The sequence below is a fragment of the Aricia agestis genome, chromosome 15 (assembly GCF_905147365.1).
Source record: "Aricia agestis chromosome 15, ilAriAges1.1, whole genome shotgun sequence".
NCBI classification, from domain to species: domain Eukaryota; kingdom Metazoa; phylum Arthropoda; class Insecta; order Lepidoptera; family Lycaenidae; genus Aricia; species Aricia agestis.
Genome location: NC_056420.1, coordinates 11,528,862 through 11,554,206, shown reverse-complemented (window position 1 = coordinate 11,554,206; position 25,345 = coordinate 11,528,862). Strand labels below are relative to the sequence as shown.

At 37.3% G+C, this 25,345-nt stretch overlaps 2 protein-coding genes and 1 long non-coding RNA gene across 3 annotated transcripts in view; 2 read left to right on the top strand and 1 right to left on the bottom strand.

Moving 5' to 3' along the window:
- LOC121734515 lies at nt 1-17,475 on the top strand. The gene is made up of 3 exons (XR_006036716.1): nt 1-91; nt 1,872-1,874; nt 17,462-17,475. It is a non-coding gene; the product is annotated as an uncharacterized LOC121734515 (long non-coding RNA).
- LOC121734514 (OTU domain-containing protein 7B-like) lies at nt 83-23,332 on the bottom strand. Its single transcript, XM_042125141.1, has 9 exons — nt 23,170-23,332; nt 12,397-12,450; nt 7,731-7,844; nt 6,627-6,774; nt 4,171-4,421; nt 3,452-3,693; nt 2,758-2,963; nt 961-1,389; nt 83-451 (listed from the first exon to the last, which is right to left on the bottom strand). The coding sequence occupies exons 2-9, from the start codon at nt 12,437-12,439 to the stop codon at nt 169-171; spliced, it is 1,716 nt and encodes a 571-aa protein (XP_041981075.1). The 5' UTR covers nt 12,440-12,450; nt 23,170-23,332; the 3' UTR covers nt 83-168.
- A 1,437-nt stretch (nt 23,333-24,769) lies between these two features.
- LOC121734059 (tumor necrosis factor alpha-induced protein 8-like protein) overlaps nt 24,770-25,345 on the top strand; it is a 68,534-nt gene continuing 67,958 nt past the window's right edge. The window contains exon 1 of the mRNA XM_042124467.1: nt 24,770-25,068. The gene's annotated coding sequence lies outside the window, so the exon portion shown is untranslated. The remainder of the gene's footprint in view (nt 25,069-25,345) is intronic.

Here is a 25,345-nt window from a genome sequence, read left to right as displayed (position 1 = left end):
GGCGGTAAAATGAACTTTGTTATGAAAATATTGTAGTGAAATAAAAAAAAAATTCAACCTTTAGGTTAGGTTCGGTAACCGAATACGCACTGTACATTATATTTTCGCAGATATCATACCCAAGAGCGAGATAGAATCATACCGCTACGTGTTAGAGCGGGACAGATATCAATTCATACGCACGCACCGCGAACAATAGTAGTCATACGCCTCGCTTCCAAAGTACGGACAGAGCGGCGCGCGGCATGGGCGGGGCGAAGGGGGGCGATCGTCGTAGAAGGTAGAGCGAGACAGATATAGCGTGCGGTCGGTAGTGCGGGAGCGAGATGGAGCGGCGCGGGCGGCGGCGTGCGCGGCGTTGCCAGCTTCCGTGTAAAACTGAGACCGGCCTGTGCCGTAGCGTGGTTGAGACGGCGCATCTTGCTCCTTTCGGTTTTGTTCTGTCGTGTATCTGTAAAAAGTCACAAACATTATGTATATTTTGTGGGTAAGTATGTATACTCATTTTTATATTTAATAATTAATTGCCATAAAGATTTAAGGTCCATATCAAAGGGAGTCTCCCTTTGATATGGGCCTTAAATCTTTATGCGATTTCGATCAAGCGAGATGGTATTTTGTTATAACTAGCTTATCATCTGCGTGTTTCATATCTTCGAGTTGTAGAAACTTTGATGCCGTGGCACTTAGACCGGTATAAATAGTCAGTACTCAGATGCATCTCGGTCTGTAATTGGTTGGCTGTCAAAATTTGGACCAATCATAGAGCCGAACTGCGTCTTGAGATCGAGATGCATCTTGAGTACTGACTATTTATACCGGCCTTAGATACGTCCCAATTTTTTAATTATTTAAAATTGTTAATTGGCTTAGAAAAATTGAATGAAAATCACAGATTTAGAATAGACAGAGAAATCCATACTATACTTTGCTTTAAAAAATTTCAGGAAACATTCTTACCCTATCCAAGCCTCATTCAAGTAATTCTTCACCATTTCCTCCTGTACCGGTGCTCTTGCTGCCAACACTCTGCAGCACAACACCTCACAAGTAGACGGCCTTCGGACCAAAACATCATCATTGTTACTCTTGCTAGAAAGCTTCACCATAGACCCGAAATTCTTCTTCAACTTACTGCCCATAGATCGGCCAATACTCCCAAACTGTTTGACCACAGAGTTCATTTGTTTGGAACTTTTAGTCGACAACGCATCTAGTGATCTTCTTAATTCCTCTGACGGTTGAGGAGCTAGGCATTCCACTCTTTCTAGATCTAAGTAGGCGGCTAGCATGGCGTTTCGTTGGAATTCGTCTGGTAGCAGATTGTTTATGGTTTTTTGGTCTGGCTCCTCGTCCCAGTTAAAATCATCTCCCGGGTCTACGTTGAATCTGAAAATACATACAAAATTTATATTGCCATAAAGATTTAAGTTGTTTATTGACAGAAAGAGACAGCAAGCTGGTATACCTAAGTTATTCGCTGTGTAATTATTGATTGATTGAAATACACAACAGATACACTGGTAGTCAGTACAATATTTTACTCTTTGTCTACCGAGAGCGTTTTTTAATGTCGCTGACAGTAACAAAATATTGTGCAGCTTTGTGTTGTTTAAATATTTTTGTTATATCTAATTAGGTAAATGTATAACAAACAATACAATATCATCTACATTACTTTTATCTCGTACACACAAAACTATATCTACCCTACTCACACTTCTAGAATATAAACTATTTTTCAAATCAAATATTTTATTCACAGAATGCAGTACATTTACAACGGTGTTATCTTATTTATGTGATGCTTCCATTCTACCATTAAAATAGTGTGTGAAACTTATCTATACTAATATTATATTTGGGAAGAGTTTGTTTGTTTGTTTGTTTGAACGCGCTAATCTCAGGAACTACTGGTCCGATTTGAAAAATTCTTTTACTGTTGGATACCCCATTTATCGATGAAGACTATAGGCTATATTTTATCACGCTAAGACTTATAGGAGCGAAGAAATAGATGAAAATGTGAAAAAAACGGGGGAAAATGAACAATTTTTATGTTATTTGGCAAACATGAAGAACAGACCACGTGAAGGCACATAGGCTATTTTTTGCTGCAAAATGTACGGTTGCGTGAATTTCTTAAATTACGCAAGCGAAGCCGCGCGGAACATCTATATATAATAAAATCGTAGGAAAGTCAATGCTGTACATTGAATATTTTTTACAATAAATAATACTTGACGTGATCTACTATACTAACGCGGACGAAGTCGCGGGCAACAGCTAGTTAATTATAAGTAAGTACATTACTTTTATTTTCTCAGCATCAATTCAGTTATGTATCTTTTTAACCGACTTCCAAAAAGGAGGAGGTTATATGTTCGGCTGTGGATATTTTTATTTTTTATTTTTATTTGTGTATGTTCAACGATTACTCTGCGGTTTGTGAACCGACTTTCGAAATTTTTCAGTTCCAAAAGTTTCAAATATTCTGGCAGACTGAAGATTCAGCTATCTGGTACCGACTTCAAAATGATGAAGATTGAGTACAGAAATAGTAGAGTTTTAGCCGAATTCGGAAAAAGGCACTATTAGATAGGAAAAATTATTTAATACTTTTTAGTTCATATTATAAGGATGTTATTATTGTTTTTACCTTGGAAGTCGGTTTTAATTTTTTGTTAAAAATAATAATAAATTATATTATATTCTTAGCGCACATACAAAAGTCAAAAGTACATCTATCCCACTTACCGTATGGGCATATGGTTTCCTGCGTGGTCTTCCAAGGGAACCCTGGCTCCGTCTCTGGGTAGGGGTTCCGTTGGCACCAGAGCCGAGAAGTGGCCAGCGTCGTAAGCCAGCAGCACTGGACAGCGGCCGCATTGTGACGGTGGCAACTCCAGTGGCAAGTAGATGCCACCGAAGGGGATTGGAGCTACTGGCTCGCCGCTGTAGTCCTGTAATAGTAATCATGTGTAAATTAAATTATTGCTATTTTCTCGCCTCATAAAGGTCGAATAACATAGTGCATTTTTTTGTTTTATAGTCTATGTTGGTTAAAAACTAGACACGACTTTTTTTTTTTTATTAAATAAGGGGGCAAACGAGCAAACGGGTCACCTGATGGAAAGCAACTTCCATCGCCCATGGACACTCGTAGCATCAGAAGAGCTGCAAGTGCGTTGCCGACTTTTTAAGAGGGAATAGGGTAATAGGGAAGGGTAGGGAAGGGAGGGGAAGGGAATACGACTGCGCAAATTAAATATGTAGCACGTCACCTTCGCTATTATTACACATATTTTATAAAGGCTCGGCCATGTGCGGGTATGTGTTATTTTACTTTCTTTTATCGTTGGGTATAAAGCTTCCTAAATCCTAGCACCCGATTTCTCGCAGCTTGACAATATGGTACTTATCCTCGCCTTCGAAGTCCATAGCTACTTACCCTCAAAGCGACGTCAGCGAACACAATCACCGGTCGTCTCATAACGTGCGCTAACGCAAACACGTGTAAGTGCTCCAAAGCCGCATAATGCGGCGCGGCGGCGGGGGCGCGAGGACGGGGCTCCGCTGACGCCGCCCGCACCGCGTCCGCCCACTCGCGCCGCCACTCCGCCTCTGACAGCCGCAAGCCGGCTGCGCGAAGCGACTGGCTTTCCGACCACCGCCATCGCCGCTCGATCGCCCCTGAAAAGTGGCAAAATACCTGGTTACTTAGTAGAGAGATGAAGTTGAGAATGAGCTGAGCGGCTCTATGGCTTAGGCTTCTTACAAACGAACGGCACTTGCCAACGGCAGATACAAATGCACCTGACACTTGTCGACGGCAGCCGTCAACGCGTCGACGGCTGAAGTTGCATCTGCCGTTGGCAATGACATTGGCTGACATTGGTCTGTAAGAAGCCTTAACAAAAGTGGCAAAACGACGTAACATGTAATCTTAGAGTTTATAAGAAGTAAGAGGAGTCTGTAACACGAAATTTCTAGCGCTTTTGAGAGGTTATTATTATGTGGTTTGTAGAATAAATTATATATAATTTCGTTGAAGGCATACTAGCCTAATTTGGTTATCTACAACATAATGATAAATTAATTATAGTCAATTAACATTAATAGAATGTCGCGAGAGGTTGCTAGTTTATCCAGGAGCCCAAATCTACTTACTTGACAACGCCTCTCCATTTTCTCCCGACAATAAAGCTTGCAGCTTCGTCCTCAAAGCCAGCAGTCTGTCGTGGAAGCCATAAGCCGCTAAGCTGGCAGCATGTGGCAAACAGTTGCCGTCACCAGATGTCGCTAACGGCAATAGTCTAGGAGCTCCGGGAACGCGGCCCGTTCGCCACCAGTTGAGGATATTCGCTGATTCTAAAGTGACTAGTGTGGCTGTCTCGAGGAGATCTTTCTCGATGTATATCCTGGAATGGTAAAAGTAACATTTGTTATACAAGTAGAACTGAATATAATCAGCTGGATAGGAAAAAAACTGAAAAAAAAATAGTTCTTTTGTATGGACATTATTACAGATGTTGTGCACAGTTATGGGAAACATGTTAAAATGTATTGCAGCAGATGTTTTTTTTTTTCAAATAGTATCCAAATATTCAAAAGTAAGAAACTTTTACTAGGTAGGTAAACTAGGTATATAATGTAGATTAAATTGTCTAACACAAAAAAAATCAAGCTGTTTAATGTTTTATACAAAAGTGCTAAGATTGTTGAGCTGCTGATTATTATTTCTATTTTAAGTCAGCAAAATGTGGGCAAGACTTCTTACGGAATTTCTGAAATGCCCCTATACATACTATAATTCCATGATAGAACACAGATCACGGAAGACAGTTACCTAACTACAAGGCTGTCGGTTCAACGTCTGGTCGCGTGTTGGCGTCGCGCCACGTCTGTCATGCTGGCTGATTCGACACTCAAATGATTCATACAACTTTTTACCCGACTTGTTTAGAAGGAAGTCTAATGATTTTGGCAGCAATAATTGCGTGAGCTGCAAATAATCGATGGCTGTATGAGGCTAAGCTCGACTCTGGAGAGAAAACTAGCAATTTTTTTATACTAATTCATCAGAGCACATGTGTGAAATATAATATATTATGTACCTATGGCTATTCCACCTTAACGCCTATATACTACTGTCAGGCGTCGGTTTATGTCTTTTTAGGGTTCCGTACCCAAAAGATAAAAACGGCACCCTTTTACTAAGACTATGCTGTCTGTCGCTAGGCTGTATCCTAAGAACCGGGACACCTAGACAATAAAAAATATATAGTAGTTAACTACGATCTTAGAACAAAGAATCAATCTAATATCAATTACATAATTTTAATTACAAAATCATTAACAACATTCTAAGAACTAAAAGTTATTGGCAATCACAATAACTATTGTATGAAATGTGAACTAAGGCAATTTATTTATCTTTTTCTTTTAAAATGTTAATTCTTACTACTCAATTATTAAGTGGAAAAACGTGAGAAAACGCATATTAAACAAACGAGGGTACTTTTATGAGTCATAAAACATAATACATTAGATTTACGTGCAAGTTTGTGGTCAAACAATCAAGGAAAATAAAAGGAAGGGCAAAAAGTTTAAGGTCGTGCTCTTGTTATGACTTGTGTACGAAATAAATAACAAAATAACATCCTTTATGTTTATTTTTGTCTTAAGAGTGGGTTCGGTTTAACGATCTTTATTTCCCATTAAGACATTTCGTCACTTTTAAGCTGCGCGTCCACTGCATCGGAATCGGAGCGTACGGAGCGTCGTCATTTACGAAATGCCGATGGGGTGCGTCCACTGCATTCGGATTCCGCATCGGCAATTTAGTTATTAATGTATATATGAAATGTGTGCGTTAACGCTTTGGAGTTAAGGTTGGATTTGCTATGTTCAGTTTTGATACTTTGTTTCGATGCGCTTTGACTCTGCACTAAATATATAAATTGACCCATAGACGCGGCTGCGGATGAGGTCATCGGCATAAATTCCGGTCTCAGGCGCAGAAATGCCGATCCAGTGCACGCAGTACCATACAAATCAATACAAAGCAACCAATCCGTACGCTCCGATTCCGATCCAGTGCATGCGCAGCTTTATGAGAACAATAAAATATTACAACATTTTAAAATTTCGACAATGCGGGTAGATTAAAAAAAATTGGTTCAGGCTTTAATTAATTTTTGTTTGGTTACCTTTGTTTTTGAAGAAAAATTCAAAACAGTCGCACGTGCTAAGCTGAACCGTGAACGTCACAATATTTGTTGAAAAAAGCTACAGTATGTTACAGCTATTTCCTCAAAAACATTAAGGCAAAAAAGCCTTTTTAAATACAGTGAAAGACATTTCAGGACATGACAACCCTTTAGCGCTCTCTATACTATAAGTCATTACTATGAGTCCCATTCCGAGATATTTTCTCCGGACCTTGTCACCCTCGAATCTTCTAGAAACTCAAGGACCTTTATACCGATGACATTTAAGGTATAAGGGCTCCCACACATAACGCAAATCGCAATGTCATTTTTATTATGAGTTTAGTCGCAGATATTTGCGATGCGATGCGAATTCGCAGTTTTGTGCGGGAGCCTGAACTCGTCTGTTCTCACCTGAAGTCCGGCGGATAGACAGATATGTCCGGCAGCAGCAGTATGTGGTCCGACAGCGGGCTGTGGTCGGGCTCCGTGTTGCTGCGGAGCGCCCACACGAGGCCCTCGTTGTCTGTTGCCCGGGATATACCGCGGGAGAGCTTGCGACCTGACAACATATTAGTTTTAAGATTAAAAATATTAATACACTTAAGTAACAAAACATAGTGGCAATACTTTGGGGCGTGTATGTGTCTTCAACTCTTCACTGTCAAAGTATTAGCATTTAGCATGTAGTTTATTCTGACGCTTACGAGGCTTTTTACACCTATCGAGTAGAGTCGCGACTCGCGAGACAGTGCCCTCGGCCAATCAAACTGTCTGTTTGCACTGTCTCGCCACACCGAGTAGAGACTCGGTTGGTGTAATCAGGCCCAAATTCTTTCTAAAGTATTAATTTTTCAGCTCGATCTATATATTCAATTCTCTACTTTTCAGAGACTAGAGGCCTGATTCACAATGCTTATTTTGAGACTTGGAATCGACAAACCGCGACCAAACCATTGAGGGCCTGTTTCGCCACTTCCTGATAAGTGTCGGATAGGCTATCCACCACTTAACTTGACAGATAAAGTATGGAGAATCTGTCGTATGTGTGAAGATGCGGATAGCCTATCCGGCACATTATCAGTAAGTGGTGAAACAGGCCCTAAGTGTGGTAATTTCTCAAATCCCAGTGAAACGAATTTAGTAGTAGACTACTAGCTACTCCTATCATTTTTTTTTACGAAATAAGGGGGCAAATGAGCAAACGGGTCACCTGATGGAAAGCAACTTCCGTCGCCCATGGACACTCGCTGCATCAGAAGAGCTGCCGGTGCGTTGCCGGCCTTTTAAGAGGGAATAGGGTAATAAGGGAGGGTAGGGATGGGAAGGGAAGGGAATAGGGGAGGATAGGAAAGGGAATTGGGCCTCCGGTAAACTCACTCGGCAAAACACAGCGCAAGCGCTCTTTCACGCCGTTTTTATGTGAGAACGTGGTATTTCTCTGGTCGAGCCGGCCCATTCGTGCCGAAGCATGGCTCTCCCACGTTTTAATCTTAACTTCCAGGATTATTCACTCACATTCCGGTGCCGGAGTGAGGACCAGGTTGGACGGCGCGGCGTAGTTGAGGTCGAGGTCCATGGCCACCGACCGCTCCGGCATCACGTCACCGCCTGCCTTTGGTCGCAGCCGCTCTGAAAACATTACGATTTTTTACCCGACTGCGCCAGAAAGTAGATTTTTTCGAGAGTATGTATCTATACTCCCCTGTGACGCTAGAATTGAACGAATGATCGAATGGTTTGAATGAATGGTTTATTTACTAAAACAAAATATGAAAAGTTACATAACAAAATTACATTACACCGGTATACAAAAGTATAAAACTGCGGCGCAGCAACCAATGCCTCCAGTTGTAACAAAAACAGTATTTTGATCGACAGCGGTAATCAACCACGAGAAGTCTTTGATATGATCAAAATCAGGGACATGCTGAAGATGACTTGGGACCCGTACATAAATTAATCCAGTAGAAAATAGGAAAGGAGTAGAAAATATTCTTATTTCCTCTTTCCAAACATAGCGGGAGACAGCACAGGGTTGCAGTGTACGAAAGTCAAAGAACTAAAGGTAAAAGGCTAAAGCACAACGGACGTACTTTTAAGTTTTAGAACAAGAACTGTTTATTGATTGTGAATTGTGATGAATCATATAACAAAAGTAATTGATAATACTTTACAACATTTTTTTCACTTTTGTATGGACGAGCGCCGCAGTGTCACGAGTTTCCCCATGCAAAAGTGAAAAAAAATCGGTCTTTCAGCGCTGCTACTTTCACAGAAAACTCTCTACAAGAAACATGTACACACCTGAAGTATTATCACTTAGTTTTGTTACACCCTGTAGAATTCTATAGTTTCATTACATCCTATTTTCTTCCTGTTACGTGAAGGTGTATTGTCTGAGCCCAGGGTCACAGTATTGTGCCGAACCCATCCTGCCCACGCCTCATTGCCTCCATTGTCTGACATTGCCTTCGCAACAATCAATCCGAAGTGGAACTATCAACAAAGTTCTTGAACAGCTGTAAAACTTTGTTTTGCAACGGTCCATATATATGAGGCATTCAGAATTATTATGGTAATACTGCCGAAGTTCTTGCTGGATCAAAACTTCGGTTTGGCGCTAGTACGTCTCGGAGTTTAAAAAAAAACTTGAGAGGTGTCAAGGGACACCCGAGTGGAACGAAGTTATTTCTTATCTTAAAAAAACCTGTATACATATATACACTAAAAAAACGCCATCTAGTTGACGCACAGGAATACTTACTATCAACGTCCTCTGCCCCTAACATGCAGGTACTATTTACTAATAAAGAAGTGTCGAGTTGAAATCAAGGTCAAATATCGTTCTGTCTAGCCTTCAGATTTACGCCGAACGCGCGATAGTTAGAAGTTACATGGACGTTTGTAGACTGGGTCACACTACACATTAATTTGACGGTGCTATTAAACAGAGATAAGTCGGTGTTAAGTGCGAAATCTTAAGATATATATATATATATATATATATATATATATATATATATATATATATATATATATATATATATATATATATATATATATATATCAATCAAAAATCAAAATGAATAGTCGATAATTATAGTGGCAACCTTTTTTGAAGTAGGTTAAATACTCAGAACAGGAGAATAAGGTTTGATACATAATAAGAAAACGGATCTGTTACATAGAAAAATTTAAATAACTCCATATTATTCTAACATGGTCTAATTTCCAGTACTCGTTTATAAACACTGTATGTACTTAATCTACATACAAAAATAAAATAGTCCACGACCTACATTATGTCGGACGCTGCGTGGGTCGTTTTATGACGAATTAGGCGAAGTCGGATCAGAGTTTCAAGACATCTGTTTTTTACAGCTTTTCACAAAATTACCTCGAGAAATAAATTAAGATTTTCGGCAAAATAATCTTACACAGTTTCTTGTGTTGGCAAAATAAAACTACAAAGTGGCATTCTCATAAAAGTCATAAAGGCCTCACAAGGTCCAAGCCTTGATGGATATCCATGCTCGCGCAGCTGTGGACAACGTCCACAATCGACATCGATCATGGGCAATTAGGCTGCCTTTCCACCAGAGCTGTGCGAAGCTGTGTTGCGAGGAATGTTGTGTTTTTTAATTAACCAATAGAATCGCTTCATTGACATGACTTTGCCATGACATCGCTCAGCGCGGCGATGCTATTGGTTCTCAAAAACACATTCCTCGCAACACTGCTCCGCTCAGCTCTGTTGGAAACGCAGCCTTAAGAGGAGTCCACACCGCCCTTTTTTCCATACAAACGTTGTCCCCTGTTTCCTCCCTGGATAATACTAGTACAGTTATAATTTTTTTCCTGAATATCTACGGCCACTAATACGATGTTCCTATGTTTTCTTTTTTTTCATAATTAAATTATTAAATAAGATATGAACGTTCTAAAACCCAAAAAAATGGCCAGATTTTCCGCTGTGTTCAAACGTCCAGAAAACAGATTTGGCTAGATTATACCAAAAAAGCAAAACATAGGAACACATATCAAGCTTTTTTTAATCTTTAATGAAAAAAGTACTTAAATCGGTTAAGTTTTGGAGAAGGAATCAGGGGACAACGAATCGTTGATTTTTTGGATTTTCTGCAGTTGTCTCTATCGCGTTCTGCGGTATAGGCTTGAGGTAAGGGAGACAGCTATAGATATTACACGTACTTTTTTTTCATTTCTCTAGCCCCTGTTGTATCCTCTTAACCAATAGAATCGCTTCATTGACATGACTTTGCCATGACATCGCTCAGCGCGGCGATGCTATTGGTTCTCAAAAACACATTCCTCGCAACACTGCTCCGCTCAGCTCTGGTGGAAACGCAGCCTTAAAGACGAATATTAAGGTCCTTTGAAGTGTTCATTAGCCTGTATAATTTATTCATCACTAGATGACGCCCGCAACTCCGTAGCGCCAAAGTTCCCTTAATGGCGCGGGAACCGTACATTTTTCCGGGATAAAACGTATCCTATGTTCTTTCACGGGACTCAAAGTATCTCCATACCAAATTTCCGCAAATCGGTTCAGCGTTTTGGGCGTGAAGAAGTAGCAGACAGACAGACACACTTACGCATTTATCTATACTAATATTATAAATGCGAAAGTATCTCTGTATGTCTGTCTGTCTGTCTGTCTCGCTTTCACGCCAAAACTACCGAACCGATTGTAATGAAATTTTGTATACAGATAGTCTAAAGTCTGAGAAAGGACATAGGCTACTTTTCAACTGGAAAAAAGGGTTGTAAGGGGGTGAAAATACGAAAATTTGTTCAAATTAAGTTAGTTCCAAAAATTTATACTAGATGGCGCCGTGCGTCTCTAACATCGCGCTAACGCTTGCCCAACATCTTTCTATTAGAGGTGGTATCATTATACATTCGAGTTTCGATTTTTTTCGACTGTTATTTTTTTTTTACGTTATTTAATAAGTCAGTAATTTATATTATTATATACAGTGATACAGTGACGTAACCTTAAACCTATCAATGATAAATAGTTTATGGGTAAAGTTGTGTAATTGGGGGACTAAATAAGCTTTAAAATTTGGCATAATATATAAAGTATAATTAAAAAAAATGAAATATTATGTGCACACTGCACAGCTGTTTTGATTTAAGGGGTACCAAGGTTTTTTTATAAAAGCTTTTGACACCAATTTTGTTGACATCGCGCGCTATAACTGAAGTCCACGCAGACGAAGTCGCGGGCAACAGCTAGTAATATATGTATTAGTGTGGAAGTATGGATTCATGGCCCATGGTCAACCTTGGGGAATGCATTAAATGTTAGGCCAACGTCTGAAGCAATATGATTGGTAGATGAGAATAATAGTTTATTGTTCGTAGGATCCGGATACGATCAAAGCTGTGTTAATATTGAAATAAAATAGCAGAATAGAGAACTGACTATTGGTGTTATAACTTGACTGTAGACTTTACCAAATGCAAGTAATAAGAGTATGATTACTCAGAATATTTGTGCCTTTGCTAAAAAGCTTGGCTGGGGCACTGCCGTGCCCCCAGATAATGCCCATCAAATGTACTTGTTTACTGCATAATAATGGAATTTATAGCGAAGAGTGAAGACAGAAAAACCTAGATGTATTTTCTTCAAAGAAGAATCAAAATGTTCCTCATACAAGTTCATACAACAATACGTTGTAGCCTTTAACTTGAACTACATAGAGACTATGAAGGTTGTATTGATCACACCGTAATCGGCATTTGGCATTGCTCTACATTAAATAACTGAATAATTGCGTTAATTATTATTAATCTTAATAATATAATAATGGAATAACTCATTAGATAAACTGAATACCTTAATAACAATAAATTAGATAATAATAAAGTAATTATTAAGTACTAGATACATAGCTTTAAAGAATATGCATTATGCAAAATGTTCAAATATGCCAATATAAATATACAGTTAACAAAATTAGAGATGGACTTTTTTATAGAACTTCGCCACTATCCAATACTGCAACTCCTGTAAGCCAGGATTGACGGCGGTCGCGGTAGCCAACCACAAAAACCCTCTTATATGGTCTTAGGAGGCCGAGGAACAACCCAAAACTATTTTAGAAGTTAGGACATGAAGAATACAATGAGTCAAAATATAATTAAATATTCTTACCATCATTTATTTTTTCCGTTATCGAATTACTTTCCATCACCATATCCGAAGACCCTGCAAATAAAAAAGAACATTTTGAATCACGTTTTAGGATTACCTAACATTTTGGGAATATTATCAATTACCAATGTAAACATTTATGTATAGAATTATTGTCATAATTATGTCTTAACTCGTAGGCCGCAGCATTCGCACCTAGAGCAAATCTATTCATGTAGCTCTACCATGATTTTAGTAGTAATGTCTCTACATCTTATTAGGCATTAGTTCTAAAATTCCGCAGGCCTATTAGGACTTTTTGCTACTATTTTCGAAAACTAAAACTCTTGAAGATCTGAAAATGGCCAAAACACTTTCGAGGGCCTCCCATCAATTAAAGGATATTTTTTAATATTTTCAACACATCCTTTACGGCTCCTTGTGTACCCTTAAAAAGCATACAATACCATGTTTAGATACAATTAAACAAGCTAATATAGACATTAGAATTTAGACACTTCTGGAAGCGTACACCTGGGTAATTGTTTACAAGTACGCTGCCAAAACACAAAGGTGACACCCTCCCACGTACAAACGATACGGGAGATACTTTTTATTTTCGTTTCATGACTAAAAGGATGTTTTAATAGCTCCGTTTTTAGGACTTTTAAAAATAAAACGGTGCATTGATTAAAATGTCACTCGTCAGTCTGTCCCACTCGCAAGTATAATTATTTGCGTAAGCGAAAGAGACTGCATGCTATTTAAACTGAAATTGGAAATACGATAATGGGACTAGCCACTAGGTATAATTATTTTTGGGAGTAAGAAGGAGCCTCAATGATAAACGTGCGACAGGCATGATATTACATTTTGTCTCTAGCCTTCATCTGACATGGTGGAGTTGCAGTAGGTTCTATCGTACCCGCAACTCTACCTTAAGAGGAGTCCACACCGCCATTTTTTCCATACAAACGTTGTCCCCTGTTTCCTCCCTGGATAATGCTAGTAGAGTTATATTTTTTTTCCTGAATATCTACGACTACTAATACGATGTCCCTATGTTTTCTTTTTTTTTTCATAATTTAATTATTAAATAAGATATGAACGTTCAAAAACCCAAAAAAATGGCCAGATTTTCCGCTGTGTTCAAACGTCCAGAAAACAGATTTGGCTAGATTATACAAAAAAAGCAAAACATAGGAACACAGCTCAAGCCTTTTTTTAATCTTTAATGAAAAAAGTACTTAAATCGGTTAAGTTTTGCAGAAGGAATCAGGGGACAACGAATCGTTGATTTTCTGGATTTTCTGCAGTTGTCTCTATCGCGTTCTGCGGTATAGGCTTGAGGTAAGGGAGACAACTATAGATATTACACGTGCTTTTTTTTCATTTCTCTAGCCCCTGGTGTATCCTCTTAAGCGATGAGTGGAGCACCATGGGGTTTTAGTGGGTAGACTAGCAGGAGTCCCACATACCCCGGCCGATAGCCCCAATCGCCGGGGATGCGTAAAGCATTAATTCCCCATGTAAAAAAAAGCCTCCCGATTTCGGAGGTTGTGTTGTCAGAGGTTTGTATGTTCAACAGCGCTTTTCATTAGCTAATGTCAAAACGTGTACCAATAAATGAACCTGAAACATCTTCATAAACGAAATCCTTTATCTATAGTTTGTTCGCGCTAATCTCACGAACTACTGGACCGATTTGTTATGTAATTTGGCACAGATATAATAGACCACGGAGAAGAGCATGAAGGGTTTTTTTTTCTTAAAATGTATGGTTCCCTTGTAATTTACTCATTATGCGGAGCCGCGCGGAACGTGTTATCTCTAAAGAAAGGTAGTAAAACGAGCATTTCTTTCAACTAATTTCTTCCAAGTCTTCCTGTAGACAACAATAGTGCGATCAGCGCCTTAACTAGTCCGGTAGACGGAAGACAATCCTCACGAGTACGGCTAATGAGGTCGCATAGTCTGCGTCAAGGTGTTAAAATATATGAACTAGGGTTGTAACTTCAGCATTTAGATATTAATCGCTTAATATGCTCCGTTTCTTCTTTGACAGGAGATAATCTTTTCAACAACGTCATTGATTGGTCAATGTTTTGACGTTAATCAAAAAACCCTAGAGAACAGATAAGCTTCTTTCAAAAACCCTTTAAAATCGGGCATAATATTATGTTTAATATTAAATTACTACTGTTTTTGCTAAGTATGTCTATCAGTTACAGCTCTTCACGCTTAAACCATAAAAAGGATCGCGTATCGCACACTGTGTCGGTGCGCAGCGGATTTCTGCTTCCATACAAATTGTATGGAGGCGGATTTTTGCGATGAGCCCCGGCACGCTGAGCCCCGGCACGGCCCGTCTCAGTGTGCTCACTCCTTTAATGAATTTCGATGCAACGAAATTGCGAGATCAAAATAAAATAGTGGTTGTGCAGCTTCCATTAATCTAAAAGGACTCTTCGCACCGTGCGTGGTGGAGAAAGAATTTTTCTCTTGACACGAACTTTGCCGCGTATGAAGATTTAGTTTAAATTTTAATAGTACCTATCTTAAGATCTGAACTCATTAGTTTTCCTAAGAGGTTTAAACAAAAATTAATGTATTCTAATGTATGCTCTATTCATTTCCGTATTAAAGACGTAATAGTGTCTAACTACGACACCAAGATTCGTATTCGTATTCGTAGATGTACGCACCATATGGCTACTGCCTACGTCTAACTCCTACATAAATAACTGTAGGAAAACAAAACAGTGTGTTCCTAAACTCTACAGCAGCTCTACCATGAGTTTAAAGCTATAGTTATCGATACTCGATACCGACACGTAAATATTATTTAGTATAGCGATTTTAATTCCGCAAGTAACCTCTAGAGGCGCTATAAAATTTGCCATACTAAAAATTTACGGTAGTCGGTATCGAGTATCGAAAAATACTATAGCTTTAAACTCATGGTAGATCTACAGTATAGTGCGCAGTGCCTGGCTTCTTGGTAGCCAATGAAAATCTCGTCAAATCGAATGACCAGTATACTGCTAGAGTTTTGGATCACACCCAAAGGTTTCTTGAACTTTACTATGACACCAACACTAGAATTACGACCTGTGTTATTTCACTCACGATTTATGTAAGATCATGGTATAATTTCAGTCAAATCAGTCCAATATAGTGCCTTGATTAACTCATACTATTATTTCACACGGTTTCTGTCTGCAAACCACGGTGGTTTGCCGACACAAACCTGCCGAAGTTCTTGATCGCTCTCCCAGATGACAGAATGACTCACTATACTATTCACTATTTAGTTACATTTTTAAATGTAATTGATAAGAACATGGGCAAAATCGACGTCACAGATAGTGTATAGTAAGTAGATCATTAGCTGATAAGTCATATCGAACATTCCACTTTATACATATAACTACTTAGAAAAACTATGACGGTCTGTCAAGTGTACGATAGGCTTAAGTCTACACCAGTAATTCGCAAAGTGGTCCAGATGGACCCCCACTTTCAAAATTTTGCTGGGTCCAACGAAAGTCTGCCTAAGCGGAAGAGCAGGAACACCGTTGGGGTTTTAGTGGGTATGCCCGGGCGCGGCCCTCCGCCCCCAGGGAGTCCCACATACCCCGGTAGCCTTCCCCAGACTGCGGATGCGTAAACGCATTTCCCCAACGCAAAAAAAGGGTCCAACGAAAGTGGTCTATTTTTTTTAATCAATTTATTTAAGGGGTTTTGTCGGTGACCCACTATGCCAACCCCATAAAGCTTATAAACAAATCAATCACAACATAAAATACTTTAAATAATAATACAATCTATATACATATTACTTACAACGAAATATCTATACTAATATTATAAAGCGAAAGAGTTTGTTTGTTTGTTTGAACGCGCTAATCTCAGGAACTACTGGTCCGATTTGAAAAATTCTTTCAGTGTTAGATAGCCCATTTATCGAGGAAGGCTATATGCTATATTTTATCACACTAAGACTAATAAGAGCAAATAAATAGAGGAAAATGTGGAAAAATCTATACTAATATTATAAAGTGGAAGAGTTTGTTTGTTTGAACGCGCTAATCTCAGGAACTACTGGTCCGATTTGAAAAATTCTTTCAGTGTTAGATAGCCCATTTATTGAGGAAGGCTATAAGCTATATTTTATCACGCCAACACTAATAAGAGCGAAGAAATAGAGAAAAATGTGGAAAAAACGGTGGGAAATTATTTGAGAGGCTTATTTGAACGCGCTAATCTCAGGAACTACTGGTCCGATTTGAAAAATTTCTTTCAGTGCTAGATAGCTCATATTTTATTGAGGAAGGCTATAGGCTATATTTTATCACGCCAATATTAAAAGGAGCCAAGTAATAGTGAAAAGTGTGGAAACAACGAGGGAAATTATTTGAAAGGGCTTATTTGAACGCGCTAATCTCAGGAAAAAACAGTCCGATTTGAAAAATTATTTCAGTGTTAGATAGCCCATTTGTCGGAAAAGGCTATATGCTATATTTTATCACGCTATGATTAATAGGAGCGAACAAATAGAGGAAAATGTGGAACAAACGGGGAAAATTATATGAAATTGCTTATTATCTTAAGAACTACTAGAGCAATTTTTATGTTATTTGGCAAACATGAAGAATAGACCACGTGAAGGGACATAGGCTGTTTTTTTGCGGAAGAATGTACGGTTGCGTAAAATTCCTAAATTACGCGGGCGAAGCCGCGCGGAACATTTAAATATAATAAAATCGTAGGAAGGTCAATTCTGTACATTGAATATTTTTGTACGTAATAATACTTGGGACGTGCTAACGCGGACAAAGTCGCGGGCAACAGCTAGTTTAAATTTAATATGTCTAGTAGGTTACGGGCTTCCCTTGAATTAGGTGAGGATAGAAAACTATTACAGACTCCTAGTCTAAGCGATAAGTTGAGAATGGCGAAATATAAAGGTATATATGGAATAATATAAGGGTCATATATATACGTACGATAGCTCATTAGATTCGGGAAGACGTCTAGAAAAATGTACCGGAAGCGTGTATTAGCACACAAAAAATTGCAAAAGTTATAAGCAAATTAGGTTGCCAAAAAAAAGGTATTACGTTTTTTGTTAAAAACTCCGATATGTATTTTATGACCCTTATCTCTATATTTCGCCATTCTCAACTTATCGCTTAGACTATCCTATATTTCCTAAAAGATCACCACCGTACTATAACAGTTTGCGTACCTCTGGTCTAGACCATCTTTATCCCGCACTCTACATTTCATTATGATGATGAAGCCTGTAACTGCGCGGCGTTGTGCCACAACTCGTTTATCGCTTCACCGTACATTTTTCAGGGATAAAAAAGTATCCTATGTCCTTTCCCCGGCATCGGTATCTCTATTATCTCACAGACACACTTTCACATTCATAATTTTACGTATTATATAAGGATTTTTCTGTTTAGGGAACGGAAACGAATAGTTTACATCTCATCTACGGACTACGACTTATTACTTATAAATATTACTAAAAATAAACAAGACCTGTAGGCTGTACCTAATGATTGTAGCATTTCCCACGTTATCGTTTTCCCCGACCGTACCAAGTACAAAAGCATTACGTGCATGTGCTGGGCAATTGTGTCCTGAAACTGATACGTTGCATTCAAGGTCTGAAGGTATCATCACCAGCTTTAGTGTTCTTTTACATTACATCAGCCATAATATTATGCAGTTTGCCGGAAGGTCAGGGAGTGTATGGTCAACTTAAATCAGCGTTGCTAGACGTCCCGATTTTTGCGGGGCGTCCCGATTTTTAAATCAAAACTGAATGATGAATCCGCGCGAGCAGAAAACGCGCACGTCTGAAAAGCGTGCTTAGAAAGAAAGGTGCGTAATGAAGATGAGTGTGGGAGATAGAGTGGTAGATTTTTTTATGGCTACTCTTGCTACCTATTGTCACGTAAACGTAATTTAAAGTCAAATAAAAAGATACAAATTGAAAACTTTTGATTTTATAATACGTTTTTTTATTATGTCCCGCTTTTGAAGAAATAATCCTGCTATTTTCACTCAAAAAGTTCCAAAGTCCCGACTTGGCACAAAAAAATCTGGCAACGCGGGCTAAGGCTGCCTTCATGCTGCTTTAATGTGAATGCAGCCTTAAATTTTGCTTAAATTAAGTTTAGCGACCTAGGCCAAGGTCAGATTTATATAGGTAACATCAACAAAATTCCAAAACTTTGCCTTTATTCAGACAAAAAAATTGCAAACACCTCTTTCTCTTTACTTACAGACTACAGTATCACTTACAATAATGCTGTAAGTAAACAGAACACACGGACTAAAACACTTAAAGGGACAGATTTTCTGTTACTTTGTCAAGTCTGGTAAGGTTCTGGTTGCCATTGCGGGTAGCTTTGAAAATATTTCAAAACTAGCATTCTCATACAATTTTAATCCCAGTACACAGCTCTATCGTCGTGAGCAGTCATAAGCTAATGAAATTAAGTCACGTAAAGTGTAATGTACGATATATTGACACTTTCTCCGCTTATACGCCGCGACACGAAGGCAAACCAGTGAACCTAGAACGTAAAATATTCATTAACTTACGAAATACGAGCAGTGAGCACTAAAATATGTACTTGGAAATTGACGAAATACACGGTACTAGATACCCAGGAAATTAAAAAGGGCAGTTTCTTAACGTTAAAGTTGGAAGTGAACCTAAAATATGATCTCGATACATAGCAGTGGCGTAGCTAGGTTTAGGCGACGCGATCCTGAAACTGAGAAGTCGGAGATTGAGTTCTACATAATTAACATGACTGATAGAGTGATATTTCCAAGTACAATATAATATTAAGGGCCTTGTTACGCCTACCTAGTAGTGTGGCTTTCGGCCAATTTTATCGGTGATTAGTCAGTACTCAGTGGTAATCAGGCCCTAAATTGTTAAAGTTACTGGTATTACCCATACTAATATTCATGAAGCCCTAAGCGGCCGCATCCGGCCGCGATAAAAATAGATAAGCTATTGTGTCTCGTTATTCCACGATCGATGGGTTAATTATTATTATAAACGCGAACGCTGAATCGATTTCGATGAAATTTGGCAAGGAGATACTTTGAATAGGCTTGATGACTATTTTTTTTTCTTATTGGTAATTGAACGACCCTTAAAAAATAGAAACATCGCTGAAAGAATGACTCTGATAGCTTAAAAATTCACCAAGATATGACAATTCAAACATCTCATAAAATAGACCTGCCTGAAACGCTCCATACAAAAGTGCTACGAAAGACTGACGTCACTCTTTCGTAGTTTGTACGCATCGGGAGACAACTTTGTTCGACAGGTATATTAAATATTGCGTTTATGAAAGTGGTTTCATAACAAAAGTTGCTTTTAATTGCATAAGTTATCGAATGGTATACAAATATTAAGAAATATAATTGAAAAAAAAAATGACTTGATTATCCAACTTTGAAGGCGCATAACAAAAAAAATACAAATACTATCGAGCTGAAATTTTGGAAACACTTATGTTTTACCGTGATTTATTTATTTTATTAACAAAATACGTTAATCTTTGACCTTGTCATCATCCCTATTCTAGGAAAGGACAAATAGAATAAAATGGTTTTTGTTGCGAATAAATGTACAGTTCACTCGCAATAAACGAATTTAGGCGAAATCGCCCCACGTCAGATAAAAATAGCTTATTTTCGTAGCTCTCCCAAATATAGCCCGATTAGAATGTCACACGAGTGACTTTAGGGGAGGGGGCCAGGCCCCCTCATGTTTATCTCCAAAACAACTAGCAACAGACTAGTTATTAGCCACGATTAAACTACCATGGTCTTAACCAGACCAGTACCTTAGACCCTTTCGAAAAAAAGGCGAAACGGAATTGCGGATCATCTAGTGATAGGGTTTGCCATCACCCAAATTCGCTTCGCCGGTCAGGCACGACAAAATTCCCGGACATTTGGCCGAAATGTGGTCATTTCCCCGGACACCTCTTAAACAGTATTTACGATAACGTCTTGCCAGTTTTTGCTTTTCCAAGAAGAATTTGTAAAAATCTAATTAACTCAAGTCCGTGCAAAAACCGTATGTATGCTTAGCGAGTTTTTATCTTTCGTTTATTGCTGCATTACTTAAAAGTTAAATTTCTCTCATCAAAAGTGTTTGGATTTTACCCGGACGCTTTTCAAAAAACCGGCCGGACGCACCCCGGACGCCCTTCAAACTAGGACAAATCCGGGGAAATCCGGACAGATGGCAACCCTATCTAGTGATTAAATAATTACATTTCTTTCAAGTATTGTATTAAATGTAAACCATTTAAATCTTGTCCCAGGCACTACAGTATTTGAGGAGTGGTTACTTCACTCTGATAATACTGTATAAATCATCCACAACAAATGAAAAGGCCTAGTTTTTTGTACTAAATGTACCAGTTTAACCACAAATCTTCCATGCATGGTGATATAGAAGGGAAAGTCAGGAAACTTGATGTGACTGCACAAGTAGATGTTATGGTTCAATGAACCTGCTAGGTTAAAGATGGCAAGTGCAAATACCATGAAGGACCCTTCATGGTTCAATGTACTTACTATACATATTATATAGGTTTTGAGAAATACAGCCTAAATATGTACACCAATAGCAAAACATGGCTTAGCCCAATATAAAAAATTTGGATGCTAAGTGAAGATTTTCGAGACAGCATACATTTGGTTATTCTGCCCACATAATATTATTTAAAATGATATGGAATGCTTATCTATGATATTGTACACTAACAGCTGCAATTTAAAAAAGTAAAAATGTAAGTAAAGATGTTTGATGGTTTGTCTGATTTTAATCTTAACACCACTTAGAATAAAAACATAATCAAACATTTAATGTTAACAATAGGGATGATGACAAGGTCAAAGATAAGCGAATTTTGTTAATAAAATAAAGAAATCACGATAAAAAATAAGTGTTCCCAAAATTTCAGCTTTATAGCATTTGTATTTTTTTTGTTATGCGCCTTTAAAGTTGGATATTGAAGTCGATTTTTTTTTCAATTAAATTTCTTAATATTTGTATACAATTCGATAACTTATGCAATTAAAAGCAACTTTTGTTATGAAACCACTTTCATAAACGCAATATTTAATATACCTGTCGAACAAAGTTGTCTCCCGATGCATACAAACTACGAAAGACTGACGTCAGTCTTTCGCACTTTGTATGGAGCGTTTCGGGCAGGTCTTTTTTATGGGATATTTGAATGGTCATATCTTGGTGAATTTTTAAGCTATCAGAGTCATTCTTTCAACAATGTTTCTATTTTTTAAGTGTCCTTAAAAAAATAGTCATCATGCCTATTATGCAATTATGGAATTTTTGATCATCACCAAATTTTGTTTAAACTAATATAATATGTAGAGAACAACTAAAATCCACAGCCAGTCACTGTTTCATTGTAATTAGGATGCAATATTTACATTTTAATTACATGACACAAATTACATAAAATTTGGTTTATGCTTCTATACAAGAAATTGTAACAAGTTCTCTTTAACATAATTATATACGTAGATCATGCATACAATTTAAACATGAGTCATAAATCTGTTTATAGATTGCATTATTAACATCAGTTTTATTTATAGCGGAAATACCTACTACTCTGTTTATTTATAACTAGCGACCCGCCCCGGCATCGCACGGGTAGCTAGCCACTGAAAAAATGATTAAAATCGATATAAAAGCCTATGATCCTTCACCCACGTGAAGTCCACTCTACTTCTTATCTGTGTCAAATAACATAAAAATTGCTCCAGTAGTTTGCGAGATAAGCCCTTTCAAATAATTTACCGTTTTTTTTTTTAATTCTCCTATTAGTCTTAGCGTGATAAAATATAGCTTTATAGCCTTTCTCAATAAATGGGCTATCTAACACTGAAAGAATTCTAATCAGACCAGTAGTTGTTGAGATTAGCATGTTCAAGTTAGCCCTTTCAAATAATTTTCCCCGTTTTTTCCACATGTTTCTCTATTTCTTCGTTCCTATTAGTCTTACCGTGATAAAACATAGCCTATAGCCTTTCTCGATAAATGGGCTATCTAACACTCAAAGAATCATCAAAATCTGTTGCGTTGTTTTAAAGATTAAAGGGAACAAAGGGTCAAGTTGAAAGGTTAAATTACTTAGAATTATTTTATTTTCAAATTGGTTATTACATATTAAGCTACCAATTTAGATATCATGCAGCATAATATTTTTTTCAAGACTTGAGTATTTTGTTTCATTCACAATTAATTAAATTAAAATGTATAGTTGTTACTTATAATCTAAGATAATATGTACCTATTTTTATTTTTGTAACATATTTTGTTAAACACTATTGAGCAATTATTATTATCATAAAGGTTACCCTACATGAGATTTGGATCAATTAATACACATTTCTAACATAGGTGGTAACTGGTACTAAGTCCATACCTCGTAGCGTTTAGCAGTGTTGACGACACTCGAATACATAATAAACGCTCAAGGTTAAGCCAAATTAAGCCATATAACGTACCCAATATTTTGGCTTAGAACGCCTCCAATTTAAACGATACGCCTACTTATATTACGAGCCTAGATAAACTATGTACAGTTTAAAGTCAGACTACTAATGAAATGAAGTAACAAACAACACAAAGCGATAAAATATTGTCATTCAAAACAGGTGTTACAAAAATATAACTCGCAAAAATATTCAAATTATACGCACCTTTTAGGGCTTGAACGATTGGAAAAAATGTTCACTCATCTAATGTTTCACTATCGATAGTTCTTATGCACTTTTGGAGTAAATTTCCAACCACTTTTATAATTTACGTCTTTAATATTTACAAATACACATTACACTTTCAACAAACGAAACAACCTGTGAAAAATTGAAAAACGAAATGTCAAATGGAATATTTTGACAGTTTTGACAAGCACAAATTATACAGATAAGAAAGAGTGACAAAGAGCTTGAAAATTTTAATCGACACAGTTATCGATTTTTTTTTAAAGCAAATGTCAAAAGAAAATGAGAAATTAGTATATCAATTAGTTTAAGGGCACTACATAATTAACAAAATGTATTAAATTATTTAAATGGTAATAAAAACAACCATATATTAATGTCGGAAATACTTACTTTAAACAAAAATAAAAAATTTAATCGATTCTACAATCGATGTACATCGACAAAACTCGCTGAATTAAAATATGTCAAAATGACGTCTTTTATTTGACAGTTGACATTTAGAAAATATTGCAAGGTTCGATATGTTTGCCAGAAAGCTTGGTAACTGCAGCTCTCACCGCCGCACTCAAAGATGAATATTAATTACTTAATTGTAATTAAATACGGTTTACGGTTTAAGACTTTATTTCTCACAAAATGTGAATTAAATGAAGATTTTAACATAATATCAAATGAAGATTTCCATTAAATTTAAGTTTAATTCATCATTAAATGTCTCAGAGTGCGGCACTTAATAAATAGTAATTAGTTAATTGTAATTATATAAAGGAATAAGAAGTAATTAGTTAATTGTAATTAAATGAACATTTTGACGCCCCATGGCCCATACAATATTATCTGTCAGACTCTTCATTTAATTACGGTTAAGTTATTTATATTATATGTCTCTCTGTCGCGCTCAGAGTGGAACATTAATTACTTAAATGTAATCAATACAAAATTATCTGTCAAACTTTTCAATAAATTGAAGGTTAATCATAATTAAATGTTTCTGAGTACGACGGTCTGAGTGCGGCATTAAATCCTTAAATCACCATGAAAGGTACAAATAAGGAAACGGCCAGGCTTTTTGGAATTAGTGTAATGCCGCGGCCGCACATGCGTCTATCGTATGAAGCTTCGTGCTATGTGACGATACCATTGGACGATACACGCAGATCGTCCAATGGTATCATGGTCAATGGTGGGCATAACACAAAGTTTTGTGACTGCTTCTTCAGCACAACATTTCGGTCGTTATAGGAATATAAAAAAAACCTAAAATATTTGTTATTTTTAACCATAGTAATAACAAGTATTTTATTATTTTTAATTTAAGTCTGACGTATTTTTTATGTTGCTCATTATTGTCGATGTAACAAAATTGGTTATGCAAGCAAATAACGCTTGGGAGTACAAATTCAGAAAATACATACAGAAATATATTAATACATTTAAAATTAATTATAATAATTTAATAATTTTATTAATATTGTCAGAAATTTAATTTCACTGACATTGCACTTTAAGTACTTACTAACTGGCAACACTGAACATCAATTCAGCTGGGGGCTGGCCCGGCTGGGGCAGCCAGTACAGAAATAGATCGGTGTCTGTGAGGTGCATTGTACAGGAAATTGAGCGGTTCATATTTTGAGACGTGGGTGGATCAAAACATCGGGATTGTTTGCATGTGAATCGACATCTGATGGAACTCGTAACACAAAAATAAATACTAGCCAGTTTGTTTTACTGAACTGTGCAATCTATGAAAAGCTCGTACGTAAAATAAAAGTGCAATCATTATAACCATGACAGCTTCTACGATGATTGAGTTGGAATCCTGGATTATCTACCAGTGTGTCCTCAATGAGTGCCATGTCTCCAGCTCCTGTGAGTATTATTTAATTACTGTAATTAGATATTTTCCCATTACTTTAACATGCCACATAAAATTATTAATTAAATACTTATTGCAATTATAGGTGAAAACATTTGATAAATCAACTACTTACTTAAATTAGGAATAATATTTTTATTCCTGAGGATATTATTTTTCATTTAAAAATATTATAGAGAAGAAAAAAAATACATGTCAATAATTTCGCGCGCTCGAACGCATTATATTTTTTCTCGCTCTTTAAGTTTAACTATCGATAGCAATTATTAA